Source organism: Meleagris gallopavo, chromosome 1 (assembly GCF_905368555.1).
Source record: "Meleagris gallopavo chromosome 1, MGAL_WU_HG_1.1, whole genome shotgun sequence".
Taxonomy (NCBI): Eukaryota; Metazoa; Chordata; class Aves; order Galliformes; family Phasianidae; genus Meleagris; species Meleagris gallopavo.
Window position 1 is genome coordinate 111,244,687 of NC_139404.1, and position 17,368 is coordinate 111,262,054.

General features: G+C 37.8%; 1 protein-coding gene across 8 annotated transcripts in view; it reads right to left on the minus strand.

Annotated features, from left to right (window-relative positions):
* The window catches only part of SYTL5 (synaptotagmin like 5), a 78,278-nt gene that overhangs the window by 11,351 nt on the left and 49,559 nt on the right, over window positions 1-17,368 (minus strand). For 7 of the 8 annotated variants that reach the window (XM_085209969.1, XM_003202999.5, XM_085209958.1 and 4 more), the window contains 8 exons: window positions 16,875-17,031; window positions 15,065-15,194; window positions 13,013-13,119; window positions 9,114-9,206; window positions 5,673-5,738; window positions 4,583-4,761; window positions 3,693-3,795; window positions 1,495-1,656 (listed from right to left, as the gene is read on the minus strand). In XM_085209969.1, coding sequence (XP_085066095.1) covers window positions 1,495-1,656; window positions 3,693-3,795; window positions 4,583-4,761; window positions 5,673-5,738; window positions 9,114-9,206; window positions 13,013-13,119; window positions 15,065-15,194; window positions 16,875-17,031 — 997 coding nt within the window. The remainder of the gene's footprint in view (window positions 1-1,494; window positions 1,657-3,692; window positions 3,796-4,582; window positions 4,762-5,672; window positions 5,739-9,113; window positions 9,207-13,012; window positions 13,120-15,064; window positions 15,195-16,874; window positions 17,032-17,368) is intronic. The other variant, XM_010725066.4, reaches the window with a different exon arrangement.

Below are 17,368 nucleotides of genomic sequence, written 5' to 3' on the forward strand. Positions count from 1 at the left end.
AAACATTTTAGTGCTTAGCATCTCATTACTATTTTTCCCAAGCAGAAGTTCCTGAAGACTTTTTTTCATCTCCAAACAAGGCCCCCAGACATTGAAACGAGAAAACAAGGAGATTATTGCATGAAAAAAAACCTCTCAACTTCAATCAAACTAAGCAAAACAAATAGAGGATGCATATCTTACAGTAGCAGAGGAGTTGGTTCTAAATGAGATCTAACATCAGCAAGGGATACGCCAGAGATGTGGCAGATGTTCATTCTACTACAAGAGCAGAGCCAACATGAGCAAACTATATGATACAAGTTGGGTGAGGGTCATGCAAGCTTGTAAGAAGGACAGTATAATCCTGGCCTGGATGCTAAGCTGACTGAAGCACATTTGCCATCATAAGGCAGTTTCTTTTCCTGGTATCTTCTGTTCCATTTGGGCTACGAAGGAATAGATGCTGATCACTCTTACTAACAAAGCTAAACTAGCAAACTGGAAGTGATCTTCCTTGCTGGTTCTAAAGTTTGAGCTGTCAACATGTTAAGAAGAAATCAATTTCTTTATGTATCTTCTGTGTTATTATTTTCTGAAGTATACATTTGATGGCTTAGGTGTAAGACCCACAAAAGGTCATGCCTGGAAATTATACAGCAATCAGATTAAACTGTGGAAAATAAATCAAACAGTCTCTCCTAAAGCCCTAAATACAACACTAATGTAAAATGAGAATGAAACATATAAGTTATTTGAGTCTGGCTCTGCATCATCTGCAATACAACCTCAGATTTTTCTGTATCAAGAAAAATAAACTTTCTGAAATAGCAATCTAAACCACTAAAATTCCTGGGGATTCTGGCTGCTGCAGAAGCAAGCAACTAAGAAGCCTTTAATTCTCAACCTTAAAATAACAATTTGAATCTCTTCCAAAAATGCACACTTTTGCCCTTGCCAAAGAAGGGCTGTCCGAAAGATAGAAGTCACCCTGTCTGTAGCTAAGTACAGCAAAAGTCCTATTTCATAAACTAACTGATTTACCTGCTGAGAAGCCTCATCTTATACCTTCCTGGGTGAGGTGACTGAGAGATTATAAGTCATTTTGTTACATCTGAAAAGAGTGCAGCACTTTGAACTGAAGCAGAAAAAGTCTTTTTCCTTACTAAACTGCTGAGGGCTGGACTGGGATAGTGGTAGAAAAATCAATTAAATCCTTTACTCAGTCATTTTTCCAGAGCAGTTTGCAGCAAAATGAACATATAGTTTATTTAAAAGGTGTTTCTTGGTGGTTTTGTTCTGTTCTGTAAGTAGCCAACAACATATACTGTTCCTGAAGTCTTCATGAAAATGAAAATGTTATGTTCTGACTGAATAAAACACAAAGGCATGATTTTCACCTCCACATTAAACAATCGTAAAGTCATCGTTCTATAAATATGTTCCAAAGAAAAAATAACTAAGCCTCACTAAATTTGCTTCTCAGTGGTTTCATTGGTCTCTGGAAACCCTTACCTTGGGCTGAAGCACAAACCACTCATCGCCCTGATTTTCAAAGTTCCAGGAATCAAATGGAATTTCCACTTCTCCAAGAAAGCTGTTGCGTCCAAATCTGTCATAGTGCCAGACAGAAAGCTGCAGGGTCCTGGTTTCTAGCTGTGTATGACTGATGACATACTACCAACAACAACAACAACAAAAAAAAACAGTAAAAGAAACCCTCAAAATAAGCATAAATAATAGTTTCCATGGAGCCTTTTACTGTAATAGCTAAGTTTTGTGAAGCCTGCAGCAGCTAATAAATGAACCATGAAAGAGAGATTTGTTTGCTTTGCAAAGAAGACTTCAATAGCTAGAAATCTCATAGGAAGCTGTTAAACCTCTTTTCTCTGTATTACTTACTGCATATTTATGGTCGTAAAGTAAACAGCAATGTTTAAAACCATCAACCTGTTAATTCCTTACAGCTCAATACCAGTTCAATACCAAAGTTTAGTTTGTAAGAAGAAACCCCACTGGTTCTTTCATCACTAAGGAGAGGCTGCTGGATACTGCATTCTAGAAACTGTGTTCTCTTCAATTCTATCTTTGTAACTTTGGAATAATTGTTCTGAAAACAAGTAAAATTGTATCTGTAACATGTTCACCAAAATGTCTCAGTCTCAGCAACACAGTTTGTTTCAAAAGTTATTAAAAATCCTCAGAGGAAACATCATATTCTAGCAAATATATAGAAAACTATAAACAACTGGAATTCTATCTCTGCTTTTAGTAAAAAGCCAATTAATTCCATGAGGTTCACCCTTCTTGAACTGTTAGTTGAGGAAACCCAGATGTCTTCTTTTTTGTTTGCTCTCAGTGCAACGTCTGGACACAGATATATTCTCCAGAATCTGAAATGGTGAAGCTGGTTGGCTAGCCACGTCAGTAGGCTATTAAAGTATAGATATGTCTACACTGCTTCCTCCTAGATGCCAACTATGAGAGCAGCAATATTCACCAATAATGGAATAAACATCCAAGACAAAAGATAAAGACAGATACATACATACATATATTTTTAATGACAGTAACAGTTGCAGCAAATAAATCTAGCTCTTGCTTACCTTCCAGCAATTCAAGTAAATCCTTTGTGTCACAATTTCCATTTTCAGCAAGCTGCTAGGTCTTATCCCTGCAGAGCTCCTTACTAACAAACATTTAGCACTAACTATGAGCCTTGCCAAATAGAGTCTAACACATCCTTTTTTTTTATTTTATTTTTTATTTTTTTAATCTCTCCACTTCAGGCAAGAATTTACTATAAACCATTTAAAAATGAAGCTAAGTAGGAGACTCTCCCCTGGCAAGCTGTCTGGACAGACCAAGGTAAGTCTACAAAATGGTTTTGTAGCCAGGTTAGGCCAAGAGTACAAGCCAGAAAATATGTATTAGCCTCTCTTATAAGAAATTTATTTAAAGCATCACCAAAATTCCCTCAAAACTCTTTCAGGAGAATCTGAAAAGAGTCTCTGGCTTTATGACAGCTGGCTGGGATGACTCCAGTCAGTTGACAGGAAGCAGAATCACCAGGGGCCTGTGGTCCAGATGCCGAGTGGCTCATAGGGAACACAAAACTTTTCCAGCCTGTGTAGGCTGGACATGAGTAAGAGGTGGGGATGGAAAGAGAAGGGGCACTCTGCTCAACCAGTCCTGCAGGGAGTAGTCTCTTGTTCTCTTTTGCAACATAAAATGAATGTTTTAGGGATGCAGCTTGTGAAGCTGTTGTCAGCATTTTACTACCGAAGTCAGTTCTGCTTTAAAAACAAAGAAAAATCTCCACAGAAAATCACATTTTACTGAAAGAGGTTATCTTCTCTTAGAAGTCAGTTAGGAAGTTTCAAGCTATCTCTGTCTCAGCATCAGTTGCTGATGTAAAATCTCTAAAGTGTGTTTAACTCTGAGATCACATTAGATGGGAACATCAATAGTTTTGATAGAGACCTACAGAAATTAACAGAAGTTTTACCTGTGAAGAGGAGAACCAAACAAAAACAGTTCCTCGGTGCTGAAAGTCAGAAATTACAACTCACACAATTACTATATGTTTTGCTTTACTTTCTTTCTGAGGCATCATTTTCAAATCCTAATTCCTGTACGGAGCATTTATAGAGAATGCCTATGAGCACAACTGGAACATTCATCACAGCCTATGGGAGGGATGGCGTTCTCACCTTCAGCGTTTCATTAAATTCTGGATTGGTGCTGTTACTCTTAATTTTGGTCTTGCGTTTACTTTGGCGGGACTTATCAGGCAGAAGGTATGCTTTGACGTATCTGTGGACCAAGTAGTAAGTTATTAATGAATAAAAACAAAAAAATCTGAGCAAGGGCTTTCCATTGCTGCATGAGCACCAAGTATGAGGAAATGAATTTCTGCAGTCTAAACAATGTATGTATGTAACAGCCAATATGTGGTAAGGTATGGTCTTTCTCTGCAAACACAGCAGTGCTGGTCTTATAGGATCAGAATAACCCAATGGCAGGGCTAAATCAATTCGATCATTCTCGAGAAACGCAGAAAACATTTTCCTTTGTGCAGTATTATGACTCTTGACTGGTTATATATCACAATGTACATCCAAAAAATAGCTGAGATTGAAAAAAATCATATTTGACATACAACAGGATTAGAGATGATGAAATATACTATTAATTCTTAATCTATGAGAATTGACATATTATACTGAAAACTATAATGTGAATCCCAGAAAACACTGTCCAAGCAAAGTTAATCTACTGATGCACAGCACAAAGCTATTTCCCCTCACTCCCTCCGAAACATTGCTCCTCTTCTATAGTTCAGCTTTGCTCCTAGGAGTAAGAAATCAGTTCAGCCTCCCTATTAATTCCTGCTTTTGCCCTTTTGCAGAGAATACTAGCAAATAAGTTGATAATTTGTTTCCTCAGAATATGCGCACACTAAGAAACATAATGAAAATGTATTTCCCATAAAGAATCCAAAATGCTGGCCTGTAGCAGGCTATGTCATTGCTGACTACAGTGTGTGATGTGTTGGAGAACAGCTCCAGCAGAGCATAAAAAGCATATTCTGTGTGCTTACGGATCAGTCCTTTGTTTTTTCTCATCCACAATGGCCAGGTTTCTGCAACTCTTCACCAGGATGTTGAGAGCACCTGTTTTGTAGCTGTAGTTGATTTGGAGAAGGATTTCACCACTGACCTTCACGTTGCTATAGTCACCAGTTTCACTGTATACACTCAGCATGCTGTTAATGCTGGTCTGGATGGGGAGAGAAAAAAGACTTAGAAGCTTAAACAAAGTACATTTTCCAGAATCCGCTTTTCATAGGGTCACAGATACTGTCTCACTTGTTAAGCCTTGCTTTGAAAAGAGATAGTGGTATTCTTTTCTTTCTTCTGGCTTATATCTGATGTAAAGGGGATAGGAACTATAACTAATAATAGCTTATTTATCTAGACAGCTTATGTTTTTTGCATGCAAGTCTCAAAACCTACTTATAAACATGACTAAATGTAAATTATCACCATTGAATTCATGCATGAACTAAAGAGCAGTCAATCCACATCAACTGTAAGCTCACATAAGCTCCAAGCAGATAAAAATCAACTCAGCTGTCCACCTAGTTCTTACTGAATATCATGAGATAACTGCTGACAGAACCATTAGAAAAAGCTCTAAGGATGATTCCTTAATGAAAATGGTATAAAAACACACTTGATTAAAGCGACACCAGCCTCTCACTTGCAGTTCTAAAAGAATTAGCAAAATTCAATACTCACCATTAGTGCAATTTTCCTAAAGCCAAAAAAAATTTAGCAAAAATCCCAAAAAATCTTCCACTGTGTAATATATCACAACCTGATCTTTTTTTTTTTTTTTTTTTTTTTTCCTGCTGCTGTCCTATGGAGTATTGCAACAGGAATATCCTCTTCCAAAAGATTTCACTTAGAAAAGAATTAAATGTTTTTAAAGAAAATTGGAGCAATATGCGAAGACATTCTCAGAAGAAAACATTTGACAGATTTCTAGTCTTTGAATAAGACCACTCAAAGAGATGCATAACAATATAAATCCCACTTTGCAAGACATACAGATACAGTTTTCAATTCAGAGGGAAAAAAGAGAGAAATCTTCAAAGTAAGTTAAGCAGAGGATTGCAGAGAACTCACAGTATCACCGTCTGTTTCAGGCACATTTAAGAAGTTCCATTTTCTGTCAGAGCCTTCTGGGAAGTTCTTTAAAGAAAGCAGTGCAAAAGGTCAACAGAAAAGAGCATTAGATAGCTGCAGTAAGAAAGAATAAATGCAGTCATAATGCATTACCTACACAGACAGGTAAATGCAATTCACAAAGCCACAGCAAGAAAGAAGGAAAAGATATTGCAGAGACATGCAAAGTGTTTTCCAAATACTTCAAGTGCTGAAGGACACATGGCTCAAGGTGATTAAATAGAAATGAAGTTATCTGCTGTCTCAAAAAGAAAAAAATTTAGATTCCTATCAGATTGTCCTTGGATGTGCCCCAGTTACACCTCTGTGAACTCAGTTCTTACTTAGGCTAGTCAAAAGGTGAGCATCCCTGTATTGCAGCACTGGTGCCTTTGTAAACAGCAACAACAATAACAACAACAAAAAAGCAGTTTCTCAGAGGAGTTTGTAAGTACAGATGGAAAAAATATGCATAAATGTTTAAACATGTCACTGGGGGGAAAAATACAGTTACAGAATACTGGGGAAAACTCCTTCTAGTGTCTGCTTATTTGAGTAATATCTGAAAATCTCAACAATTAATTCATGGGAAACTACATCCTTCCCTGGAACCTACAGGAAGGAAGAAAGAACAGAGTCCAGAAGAAGAAACAAAAAAGAAAATAACCATCCGTGTACCCATCTCAAAAATCTAATAAGGTTACACCAATGTGGCCAGAGGGAACATCTGTTCTCTTGAACCCAAATATCCTTTTTGTTGATCTTTAGGTACACTGGCAGCAAGGGAAAAACAATTGGGAAATCCTAAACACATAGATGATCTCTGACCTTAGAGTCTATGCAAATGCAATTTCTCAACTGCTTAGAAACCACAGTATGACACATTTGTCTTCTTTCTGCACATTCTGTTCTGTGGAAATTACAACAGCTTTTACATACGCTAAACGCAATGTCCCTAGGAAATCTAATCATTTTCCAGTTGCATAAGTAGTAAACAAGCACTGCACATGGAGGTTGCTTAGCCTCATTTTAGTCCATCACTATGAACTACACTTGTTCTGAATCTTATCTTACTGGAGCAGGAAGGCACAGGAACAACTCAGTCTTAATGACATGATAGGTCTTGACAGCCACACATTGATGTGCTTAGGAAAGGAACCAGTGAAGGATGCGGGGAAAACTAAATAAACTGTTCACGTATTAGTTTTGGAAAAACAGAAAGAAAACATCATAATGCTAAGCTACAATTCCTGTTCAATGCCATTTTTCATTCCTATTTTCACTCGCCCATCATATAAGTAGATATAAAGCATTTTTACCTTCTGAAATATTTCTTTTATTTCGAATGTTTAGTATTAGAGTACCCTTGCCATACTTTTAATTCTCATATTAAAAAAAAATGCACTTGAAGCCTACTGTTCACTAACAACATTACTGCAATGTGACATAATAATAGTACATAGTCATTTGACAGACAAGTAAAATACAGGGAAAAAATTGTATGAGGCAGAAGGCTCAAAAGCATTTAATAAGAAAAGGAAAAAAAATACTAGAGAGAATTAATGTTAATAACTAATAACACAAACACAAAGAAGCCACAGTGAACCTGTAATACTGATACGTTCTTCAAGAAAGTAGTAGCTGGCCTTTCAAAATTTCTCCATTAGCACTGCATGCACTAACATTAACAATCACTTTAGGGTGAGTACAAAGTAATAAGAGCATTAAGATGTGAGATTACCTCAAATCTCCAGCAGCAACAAAGCTGCAGTCTGCTTAGGAAAAGGTCAAAAATGGACTCTACATAAAATGGATGAAATCCAATGTACAGGCAGAATTCTGCCTACAGAACACAGAGGGAAGGATCTCTAAATACAGTTCCTCAATTAATGGGATGAATTGAGAAAGCACTTAAGTGCTTGCAACCTACCTACCAATATTCAGAGGAAAGAAAAACAATTCTGCCTGTGAAATCATTGGGCCAGCAAGGCATGGAGACAATGAGTCATAGTCAGCCTCAGAGAAGTGGGTTTTATTAGACCAATATCAAACAAGCCACATTTCCTCAGGTCTGATTTGGTGTGACATGCCACATATCTCTGTTGTAGCTGTTTCTTCAAATTACGCAAATTAAAAGGGAAAAAAAAAAGTCTGGACATAGGCAGAGCTGAGATACCAAAATGTTCTCCAGGGACACTTCTCTCAGCCCTTTGTTGTTCTCAGATAAGCCAAGTTTGGGTTCAGCCAACACCATCTCTTTGGGATCAAGAACTTAAATGTGTATTCCCACAGCTATGCCTACAGGAAGGCTAATGGGAATGCAGTCTGAAAAGAACAGTTCACTAATCAGTGTCATGGACCATATTTTCTCTTCTCTTTTAGCATAAGACTCCCCAGCTATCTGTTCTCTTCAAGTCTCTCACCCTCAATCTGTTGTTTGTTGCAACCTACTGCTACTCTGTGTGCTGGCCAGAGCTACTCTCAGCACAAGGCATGAAAAACAGTGGCTAGATAATGCTCCAAGACATCACTAGAGATGAGATGCACACATCCTAAGTGTCAGATACCAGTAATGCAGTACATACTACATATTTATAAACTAGACATGTTAAAGACTATTCCTATTAACAGTGAATAACTGACTGTAAAAAGAGCTGCATAAGACTTGTTATGCTAATTTTGTTGCATACCAAGCATTTGTAACAACTTGAAAATGCAACCATTCAAAACCAACACCAAGTTGCAACAGATAACCAAAAGACTCAAACATCTGATTTATATTATACAGTTTGTGGGCATGACTGACACAAAAAAAATTACCACAGTTATTTTAGGAGGTAGAAAAGCTGGCACCCACCAGAACCCCCCAAATGTCTCCTTTCTCACTGTAAAAAGAAATACTTTTTGAGATTGAGGTGGCGTAACAGTCCTGTCACAGTTAATGGAAGGATGAATATTTGTGTCCCAAGAACCTTAGCATTCAGAAAGCAAAATAAGATGGAAGAACAGACCACAGCTTTGTTCTACTTATTTCAAACAAATTAAATGCTCCTCTGGAAAGCAGAGTCACCATATGCTGCAAACATCTATGGCTTGCCTTCCCCAAATATTAGCTTGGCAGTAATCTGAATGTGTGGACAAATCTGTTGATGAAAAAAGGTTGTTGCTTCCCACATGTGCTGCAGAGATCAATGTCTTAGCTCTGAACAGTGGAAAAATCTTAGTAGTCAGAACACTATCTAAAAGCTAAAGCATGTTCCTCGACTGTAGGATGAAATAGTCAGGAAAGCTACAAAAATATAAACTGTAATGCTTCTAAGTGGTACAATGTTTATCTCCATTTTGAAGAAATAATGGTCTGATATGAAAGGAAAAAAGCAAATTTTCTACTCAAGATCTTACTCTTGATAATCCACTTGTCAGATGTCCATGTTTCCTTGAATAACGAGAGGCCACGATGTCATCAATATCTTCTTCTGTTTCATCCAGAGAATCCTAAATGAGAAAGAAATGTGCAATTCAGTCATTGTGTTCTCCACTGTATTTGGTCAGCCTCTGTCCCCTGACATTGTTTCACATATTTTCTGCTTTGGCAAGATGACACAAGGATGCATTGAGAATTCTAATCTCCAGAGGAATTTTGACTAACATTTTCCATATTTTTGCACAGGTACACAGAAAAAAAAAAAAAAAAAAGAAAAAAAAAAGAGGTCATTAGATTTCAGGTTTCAACTGCTTAAAAAATGGAAGAAATGACACACACTCATTATCTTATTCTGTAGACATATAATTTTGCATAATTAATAACTGTTCACATAAAAAAAATTCTTGCTTTAAAATAATGCATTATTGCAATAATAATCAGAAAAAAATACAAAGAAATCATTAGTTGCACACCTTCATATATATATATATATGGATGAATTCTAATAAGCAAGACTGAAATCCAACATCCTTAGGTCATATCCAGGAAAAATATATTATTTTTTAAGTACAGCAATAAAATAAAACCTAACAAGAAATTTAGTATTTGGCTGATAATCCTAATAGGATTCTTAACTTGAAGCAAAAATTACAGGGAAAAAAGTCATCTTCCATTCTATTCAGAGCAGCTGGGAAATTTCAAGGATCTCCTTAAGCCTTATGGCAGGTATGTTTTTATGGAAGCCAAATGTACAAATCCTTCATATCTGCTTTGCAACTATACAAGTCTCATGTGGCGACCTACCTCACTGTTGCACAACCATTCTCTATACCTTCTAAACTAAACAGAGATCACACAGACTTCTATCCTAATTAGGAACAAGAGCAGAAAAGAAATGCTTCTGGAGAGCTGAACTGTCATTGTTTATTTAAAGATCCGCAAAGTGTTCATTATTAGTATGCATAAAACTAGCTGTTACTTCTCTAATCCTTTGCTCCAGTTACTGAAATGAATCAGCTGAAAGCTATGCAAAATTTTTTATTACTACTTTCCAACCACAATCGTGCACATTTAATGTTGAGCAAAGGGAAACGAGGACAAGCCATCACTTTATTTGGGACAAAAAATTACATACTGAAGAGAAAAAAAAAAAAACCCTCTTAGCCTCATGTTTTTACAGTGAGCCTCCTCTGATGGTGTGTTTCCTTCCTTTTCTATTCGGGGTCCACTGCAGAACAAAATGTCATAGATACTTCACACCGTAAAGAAAATGTCCATGGAGACCCAGGCACAACATAGTACACTATTCTCATGAGAAACACTGTTGAATCCTTCAAAAGTAAATAAATTAATTAATTCAAAAAATAAAATAAAATAAACAAGCACTCTTCACTTCTACTCTCCTTACTGACTTTAGAATTCAAGCGACACAAAAATATGAAAATGACACCGGCAAGGTGTTCTTCCAGCCAGTGCATCAAAGAGAAGCAATTCTGGTAATACAACCCAACTCTTTCCCTTACATGGTTGTATACACATATGTGGTGTTAAAAATCAAGTGCTGAATTTTGATTGGTGAATAATTATACACAGGACAAATGACAGTGAGGTACCATCTTTGCAGAGGGATGTTTAGGGTTTAGACACTCAAGTGTTGACAGTGCTTCCATGACAGGGAGTTGTAGAATCACAGAATACCCTGAGTTGGGAGAGACCCATAAGGATCATCAACTCCTGGCTCCACAAAGCACCACCCAAAATTCAAACTCTCAGAGCGCTGAGTCCTAATGGTAAGTAGGTGATCACCAATTTTTGTCTGCAAGCGGATATATAAATTTAAAACAAATGGTTACCATTTAACGTAAGCGCTTAATTCCTTTTCCACTACAATGATTATGTTTCTCAGTAGGTGTTACAGAACAGTAGCTATATAATTGGTTAGTGTTATTAGCTTATATAAGCCTATTAAAGTTAGAGCTGGAAGAACACTAATCTCGCGGTCTCCAGAGGGGGTTATAAAATGCACATTATCCAATTCCTTCTAATAAAGCAGCTGAGCATGTAATGAACACTACTTGGTCAGGAATTCAACGCACATCTCTCAAGATAAGGTGCACACACAGCCGAGTGCAGCACTACGTGGTTAGCTGATTCCTTGAAAAATACCACAGCATGCAGCTTTCTGGTCCCTTCCCACTTCCAAGAGTAAGAAGAAAAATACCACTCAATCTCTACCTCTATATGTAAGTGGTGCTATTGATAAAGCCGGGAGCAGAGCAGCTAAAATGCTTTTTCCACCTTTCCAGCTGGCAATCTGCTTATCTTATTAATGTGTGGCATCTCTCACACCACTACCATCAGTTCCCATCACCTACAAGAGACTAAAGGACCTCAGCTAGGTCCACCAGCCAATCAAGATGAAGAAAGTCATAATTCCTCTCAGACTGAAGGAACTGTTGTTATTTTCATCAGATATTCTTATTTTTGTCTCTTATATCAAGCACCACAAAACCAAACTCCAGCAGGAGTATAACCTTCATCTCAAAACACAGCATTCATATGTAATCTAAGGCAAGATACTGAAGTAGTCCCATGAGTCAAACTACCCTAAAAAATATGCTGAGATGCAATCTGACATTTCATTTAGAGTAAGCAAAAACTCCCTTCTTTGTACAAGGAAGGCAAAAATCAAATAACCTAAAACTACTCTAGACAAGACACTTCTGGTGCATGCCTTAAAGAAATTTCCAAGTGACAACTATCACACTCCGTACAACTAGAGCAGGAAACCAACATAAAATATTTAAAGCTCTTATTTTCTTATTTTATGGTTCTCTTCTGCCATCTTTTCCAACTTCTAAATCAAGAACGCACTCTTTTTTTTTACTAAAATTAAATAATAAAACATTAATTTTTGAAGGTTATTTCAACATAAATCTGATGCATAGAAATAGCTTGTTATTTCCTAAATGTTTCATCAAACAGAGCAAATTCACTAGGTAGTTACAATCCAAGAAACAGATGGGAATCCCAACATACTGTTTTCCACAAATCCCCAACTATCAGACATTACAAGAAAGGGACACATCTCCCATGGCCAATGCCACTCTGAAAAGAGCAGATGGGTAGGAAAGTATTATGGCAAAAGACTGCTGCAGCAGGTAATGTTTCTTCTCCTCTTTTTTCTTTTCTTTTTTTCTTTTTCAAGCAAACCATTTGCATTTGGAAACTTAAAAACAACTATGATTAGATGAAAAAATGTTCAAATTACTCTTTTCCTCATGCATACTCAACAAGCTAGGATTTTTTTTTCTTTTCATGGCATTGATGCACATCTGCAACTTGTGTGTCTGTCTTGAATATGTGCATAATGAGAGGGAAGTTGGCTATCACATCAGGAAAGGCAGTCTTTACAGAACACACAAAAAGAGGTATGTAGATGTATGTAAGAAACTGATTAACAGAAAGAAGAGATTGGGAAAAGTGGTAGGAAAGATAGGGAGGGCTTCATCTTCCAAAGAAACAGGACAAAAACCAGAAACAGATAAAGATTACAGCTGTTAAAGTATAGTATTTTTCAGTATAAAAATTAAAAATGAAGAAAGTAGGAGTCAACAGCACTTTGGAGTATCTATAATCTAGAGCCTGAAATTCGGTTTTATTCACCTGAAAACTCAAAAAGTAGCAAATTAATAGCAAGCTGTTATTCACTGGAATCATTCTACAGCCAACAGACTAAAGAAAAATGAAACTGTTTAAAAACTCATTAAATACCCCTCAACTTACATTTTGCATCACTTATACATACAGTGCTGATTTTCTAAGACTGAGTAAACATGATTTCTGCCAGATAAACATTCACATGTTTACAACTCACCAGCTCCTCATCTAAGGCGCTAGGTACGGATTTGCTTCTTACGCTCAAGGTATCCTGTTTTCCTTCAGAGTAAGATTCACTCAAATCTATCTCAGATCGGCTACGGTCTAGAAAATGAAAATAACAAAGCAGTTCATTACAATTTTGCGTAAAGAATACTGCCACTTTTGCCTTGCTACTCTTTACTGAGTGCTGTCTCAGACTGTTTTTATAGGAAAAATGTTAGAATTGCATTTCTGTACATATTGGTCACAGACTCTATGACAAATGACCATCAAGAGGAAAAATAGAAAAACGTTTTACGGTGCTATTTGGCCTTCTGCCAACATTTTTCACGTGCACTTTTTATCTGATGTAATTGTCTCCTGTGGATGACATGACAGATCAAGCTTTTTACTTTGTATGTTAGACCTTGGAATACTGCATTACTTGGAATAACGCCCAAGCATTTGTAGAGACGATCACGTCACCTACCATAACCAAACACCCTTCAGTATCTCCTTCAGATTTAAGCAGCCTGAGATACAGCTGGGCACAGAAAGCATTTCTGCCACCACTGTGCAGAAAGGGTCAAAGCAAGTAAGTCTCAGACTCTACATTTTTTTCATTTCCACAAGTTTCTCATCCCCTCTTTAAAGGCACAAGAGATGCTAGATATTTTAGAGAAATATTTTCTTTGTTCTCCCCATTAAATTTTTGTGCTACTGTTCAATAAATTGAGAAAAAAAATAAAGGAAGAGAATACTTCTACATCCTGCAGATAAGAATCTATATAAAGTTTTCAGCTGTTCATCCTCTTCCTGGTCTATAGATGTGACAGGAAAGGTCTGCATTTTGATCTTATGCCACAGAATCACAGAACAGTTTGGGCTGAAAGGGAGCTCAAAGCCCACCCACCCAACCCCTGCCGTGGGCAGGGCTGCCCCCCACCAGCTCAGGCTGCCCAGGGCCCCATCCAACCTGGCCTTGAGCGTCTCCAGGGAAGGGGCACCACAGCTTCTCTGGGCAGCTGTGCCAGCAGCCTCTGAAATCCCCCAGAAATAAGACAATGAAGAGTCTGAGGGATGTTCCCATGCTGCCTGCAATTTTGCTCAGCATATACTTTGGTAAAATGAGGCCAGCTCGTAAATGCTGCTCAGAAAGCCTTTAATTTCTAAGGCAGCAGAAGCAGAAGAAACAGTTGTTTCAGAAATAAAGTAATAGCCAGAAATGCCTCTGCCAGGAATTGCATAATGCAGAATTCTCAAAGAAATCCTGATGCTTTGAAGTGAAAAAAATCTAAGATGAGGACTGTAACTCCTTTGGTTAGCTCAGTGGGACATGTCCCTAGGTTTCTGCTTTGGGCTAAATTCAAATGAAAGAGAGTAAGCCCTGCGCTGTTCTTCAGAGAGAAACGTGAATCTGAACCCACTCTGTTAGCCTGTAAGAAGCAAAGTAAAAGGGAGAAGAGTGCACGACACTCTTGCCTCCCGTTTCAGGTAGGAAAGGAGGATCTCCACCCACCACTGCAAAGAGGCTGTGACAGCATCTTCTTGTGCAAGCCTCATTTACCTAGCAGCCTCCAATGAAATGAGGTAAATCACAGCTAAACCAAGTGGTTCAGTGCATCATGTATAAAAACCAAAACGACGTGACAGCTGTAAGGGACTTGTTATCTGACAGCTCATTGTTTCTCAGTGTGATTTGTTCCCAAGCAAAGAAGGTGTGAAATGCAATTGCAGTATTTTATACAGATAGCTCACAGATATTATTTATATGGTTGACCACCGAGGGATTGATTTAACAATGTGAAACTGTGAATAAAATCTTGTAGCAAGTCCAAGAATATGTAATTTGCCAGTAAGGATTACCATATTTTCAAACATGAAACTTATCAACCGGCATAAATTTAGTTAGAAAAAAGATGAATTAGTAGAATGAACATCAACAAGTACATGACTCTTATCCCTGATTTTCTGATGTGCACTAAAAACAGAAATCACAAACCTACAAGAATAGCCATAATCTTCTAATGGTAAGGGCTAGCAGAAATAAAGAAGACTTAATACTTGCCTGATGACAAAGATACTCTAGAAACTGCAATGGAAGGTGTTCCAGATGCTTTCCTATGGTGCTTCTTTACTAAATCTTCAGGTACACTTTCACTTACTGGAATAATCATGCCATTTTCTGAGCCAGTGTCCTGCCCAGTAAGAAAAAAGCACATACCAGAAATACAAAAATTGAACTTACTTACCATCAGTGTACAAAAGCACCATTTCTATTAACTTCCAGAAATCCAAAGCTTCTTTAGCACCTGGACTATAACTGAATACATTTAGTTTACAACTTACTCTATGCTGCTTAGTGAAGATCATGCATAAAATTTGCAAAAAGTTGCAATTCATGTGTACAGTCTGAGCTCGCAACTGAAAAATCAGAGTAATACATCAGGAGTGAGGGAAGGAAAGTAAAAAAAAAACCAAACTATTCAATGCTAATTTAGCCTAGAAATTATGTAAAACAAAAAACAAAAAAAAAAGAAGAAGAAATACTATGAAATACTAAGAAATACTGGCTTTATACCAGCATAATTTAAGTCAGATTAGAAGTAAATGGATTTGAACTAATTAAATTATGATAGCATAATTCCTTAAATAAAGCTAGTATGCTTGATATTATTACTTTTCTTTTTGCCTTCTTGTACAAGGAATAGCTAACAACATCAACTGTGTCCTAATTGAATGGATTTGTCTTTTTCAATGACATCTAATGCACTTGAAATAAAGTCAATGTGTGTGCTAGCAAGAATATAAATAAAACAAGTATTAACTTATTTACAGCACTCATAACTGGCCTTCACAAATACTAATTCATTTTTATGAAAGATTATAAATTAGACAAAGTACTTGGAAGCTGGAACAAATGGATGTGTTCTCTCAATGAAATAGAGTTCAAAAGCTCATCTACTTCTTTCCAGCAATAAAAAGAATTATCTCTGACTATAAATTTGCCTTTCCTTCTACACAGCTTGTGTTGTGGCAACTTGGATCAACTTAGAATGATAGAATCACTGAAGTTGGAAAAGACCTTCAAGATCATGTAGGCCAACCGTCAATCCATCACCACCATGCCCACTAACTCACTGGAACAAGCCTGATTTCTTAGGAGGGATGACCAAAACGAATGCAGGATGGTTCTTCCGCCCAGCATACAGCCAAGAGCAGCTGTCTGATAAAGGAATGAAGACAGTGTTTGCTTCTGGCTGAGGTGAGCCAAATCCTGCTTATTATGAAGCAGCCAAGAATGCTGACTCAGACATGGCCATCTACACCTCTGGAGGCCTAATAACAGCAAATAATCCCAGATGTTTCATTCTGACAGCATCCAGCACACATTGTGTGCTATGTCATAATTTATCAAATCCAGAAAAAAGTTAGAATAGGTACTGCCTGCTTTTCTGCAAGTGCTAATCTTTTCCCTCAGAAGTCAAGGGGAGTGTGCTGGGCCCTGCATGCTGGAGAGTCACATCCTTAGCTCACGGCACTTATTCAAGGCCCTACAGTGTCAAAAACATGTAAACTCATCCCCTGTGCTTCCCACTGCAGAATCTGTAAGTCATTATGCAATTCTGGATATCAGCAGCAATTTTTAGACAGAAAAATGCCTGCCAAACCAAAAACCACATCACTGATAGAGCATGACAAATCTTGCTCTAGTAGAGACCTTCACTGGTCCCAGCAGAATTACGGAAGAAACAAAATCTTCTCCACCGGGCTCGTCCTTCCTGAGCTACAAATTGATCTAACAGAGCAGACACCAGCCAAGCTGTCTTCCTCAGCGCCAGCCCTGTTTGGTGTCAGCTCTACATCAGGGAACTTACCCTGCTATAATCCGCAGTCATGCTGTCTGTGCTCAGTGCCGGCGACCTCAGGAGGGAAGCTATGGAAGTACTGCTTCTGTTTGCAGGGCCCACGGCCCCTCTTAGATGGCTTGCAGCAGCTTCGGTATCGCTGCTGTTCAGGGAAAGAGTGCTTCCTCTGGGAAGGAGATAAGAGTAAATAAGCATTACTGTTTCCAGCAAACCACAGAATAAAATATCACTGATAACAGTTTATTAGAATTACATTGCTCTGGATGAACCGTGTCATCCACTGCAAGGAAACGGTCAACTGGAAAGACAAACATAAGCTGGGGTGAATCAATTATGTCACGCATACACCTGTTTTCAGCATCTCTGCCAGAAGTGTGAATAGCCCGAGCAGGCGCCTCTTCTCCACTTGCTGCATTGCCACATGTTCATGTGACAGTACACGAGCATCTCAGCAAAAGGTGTGAGGCCTCCAGTGGGACTTCCCACACAGGGAATGAGCTGCT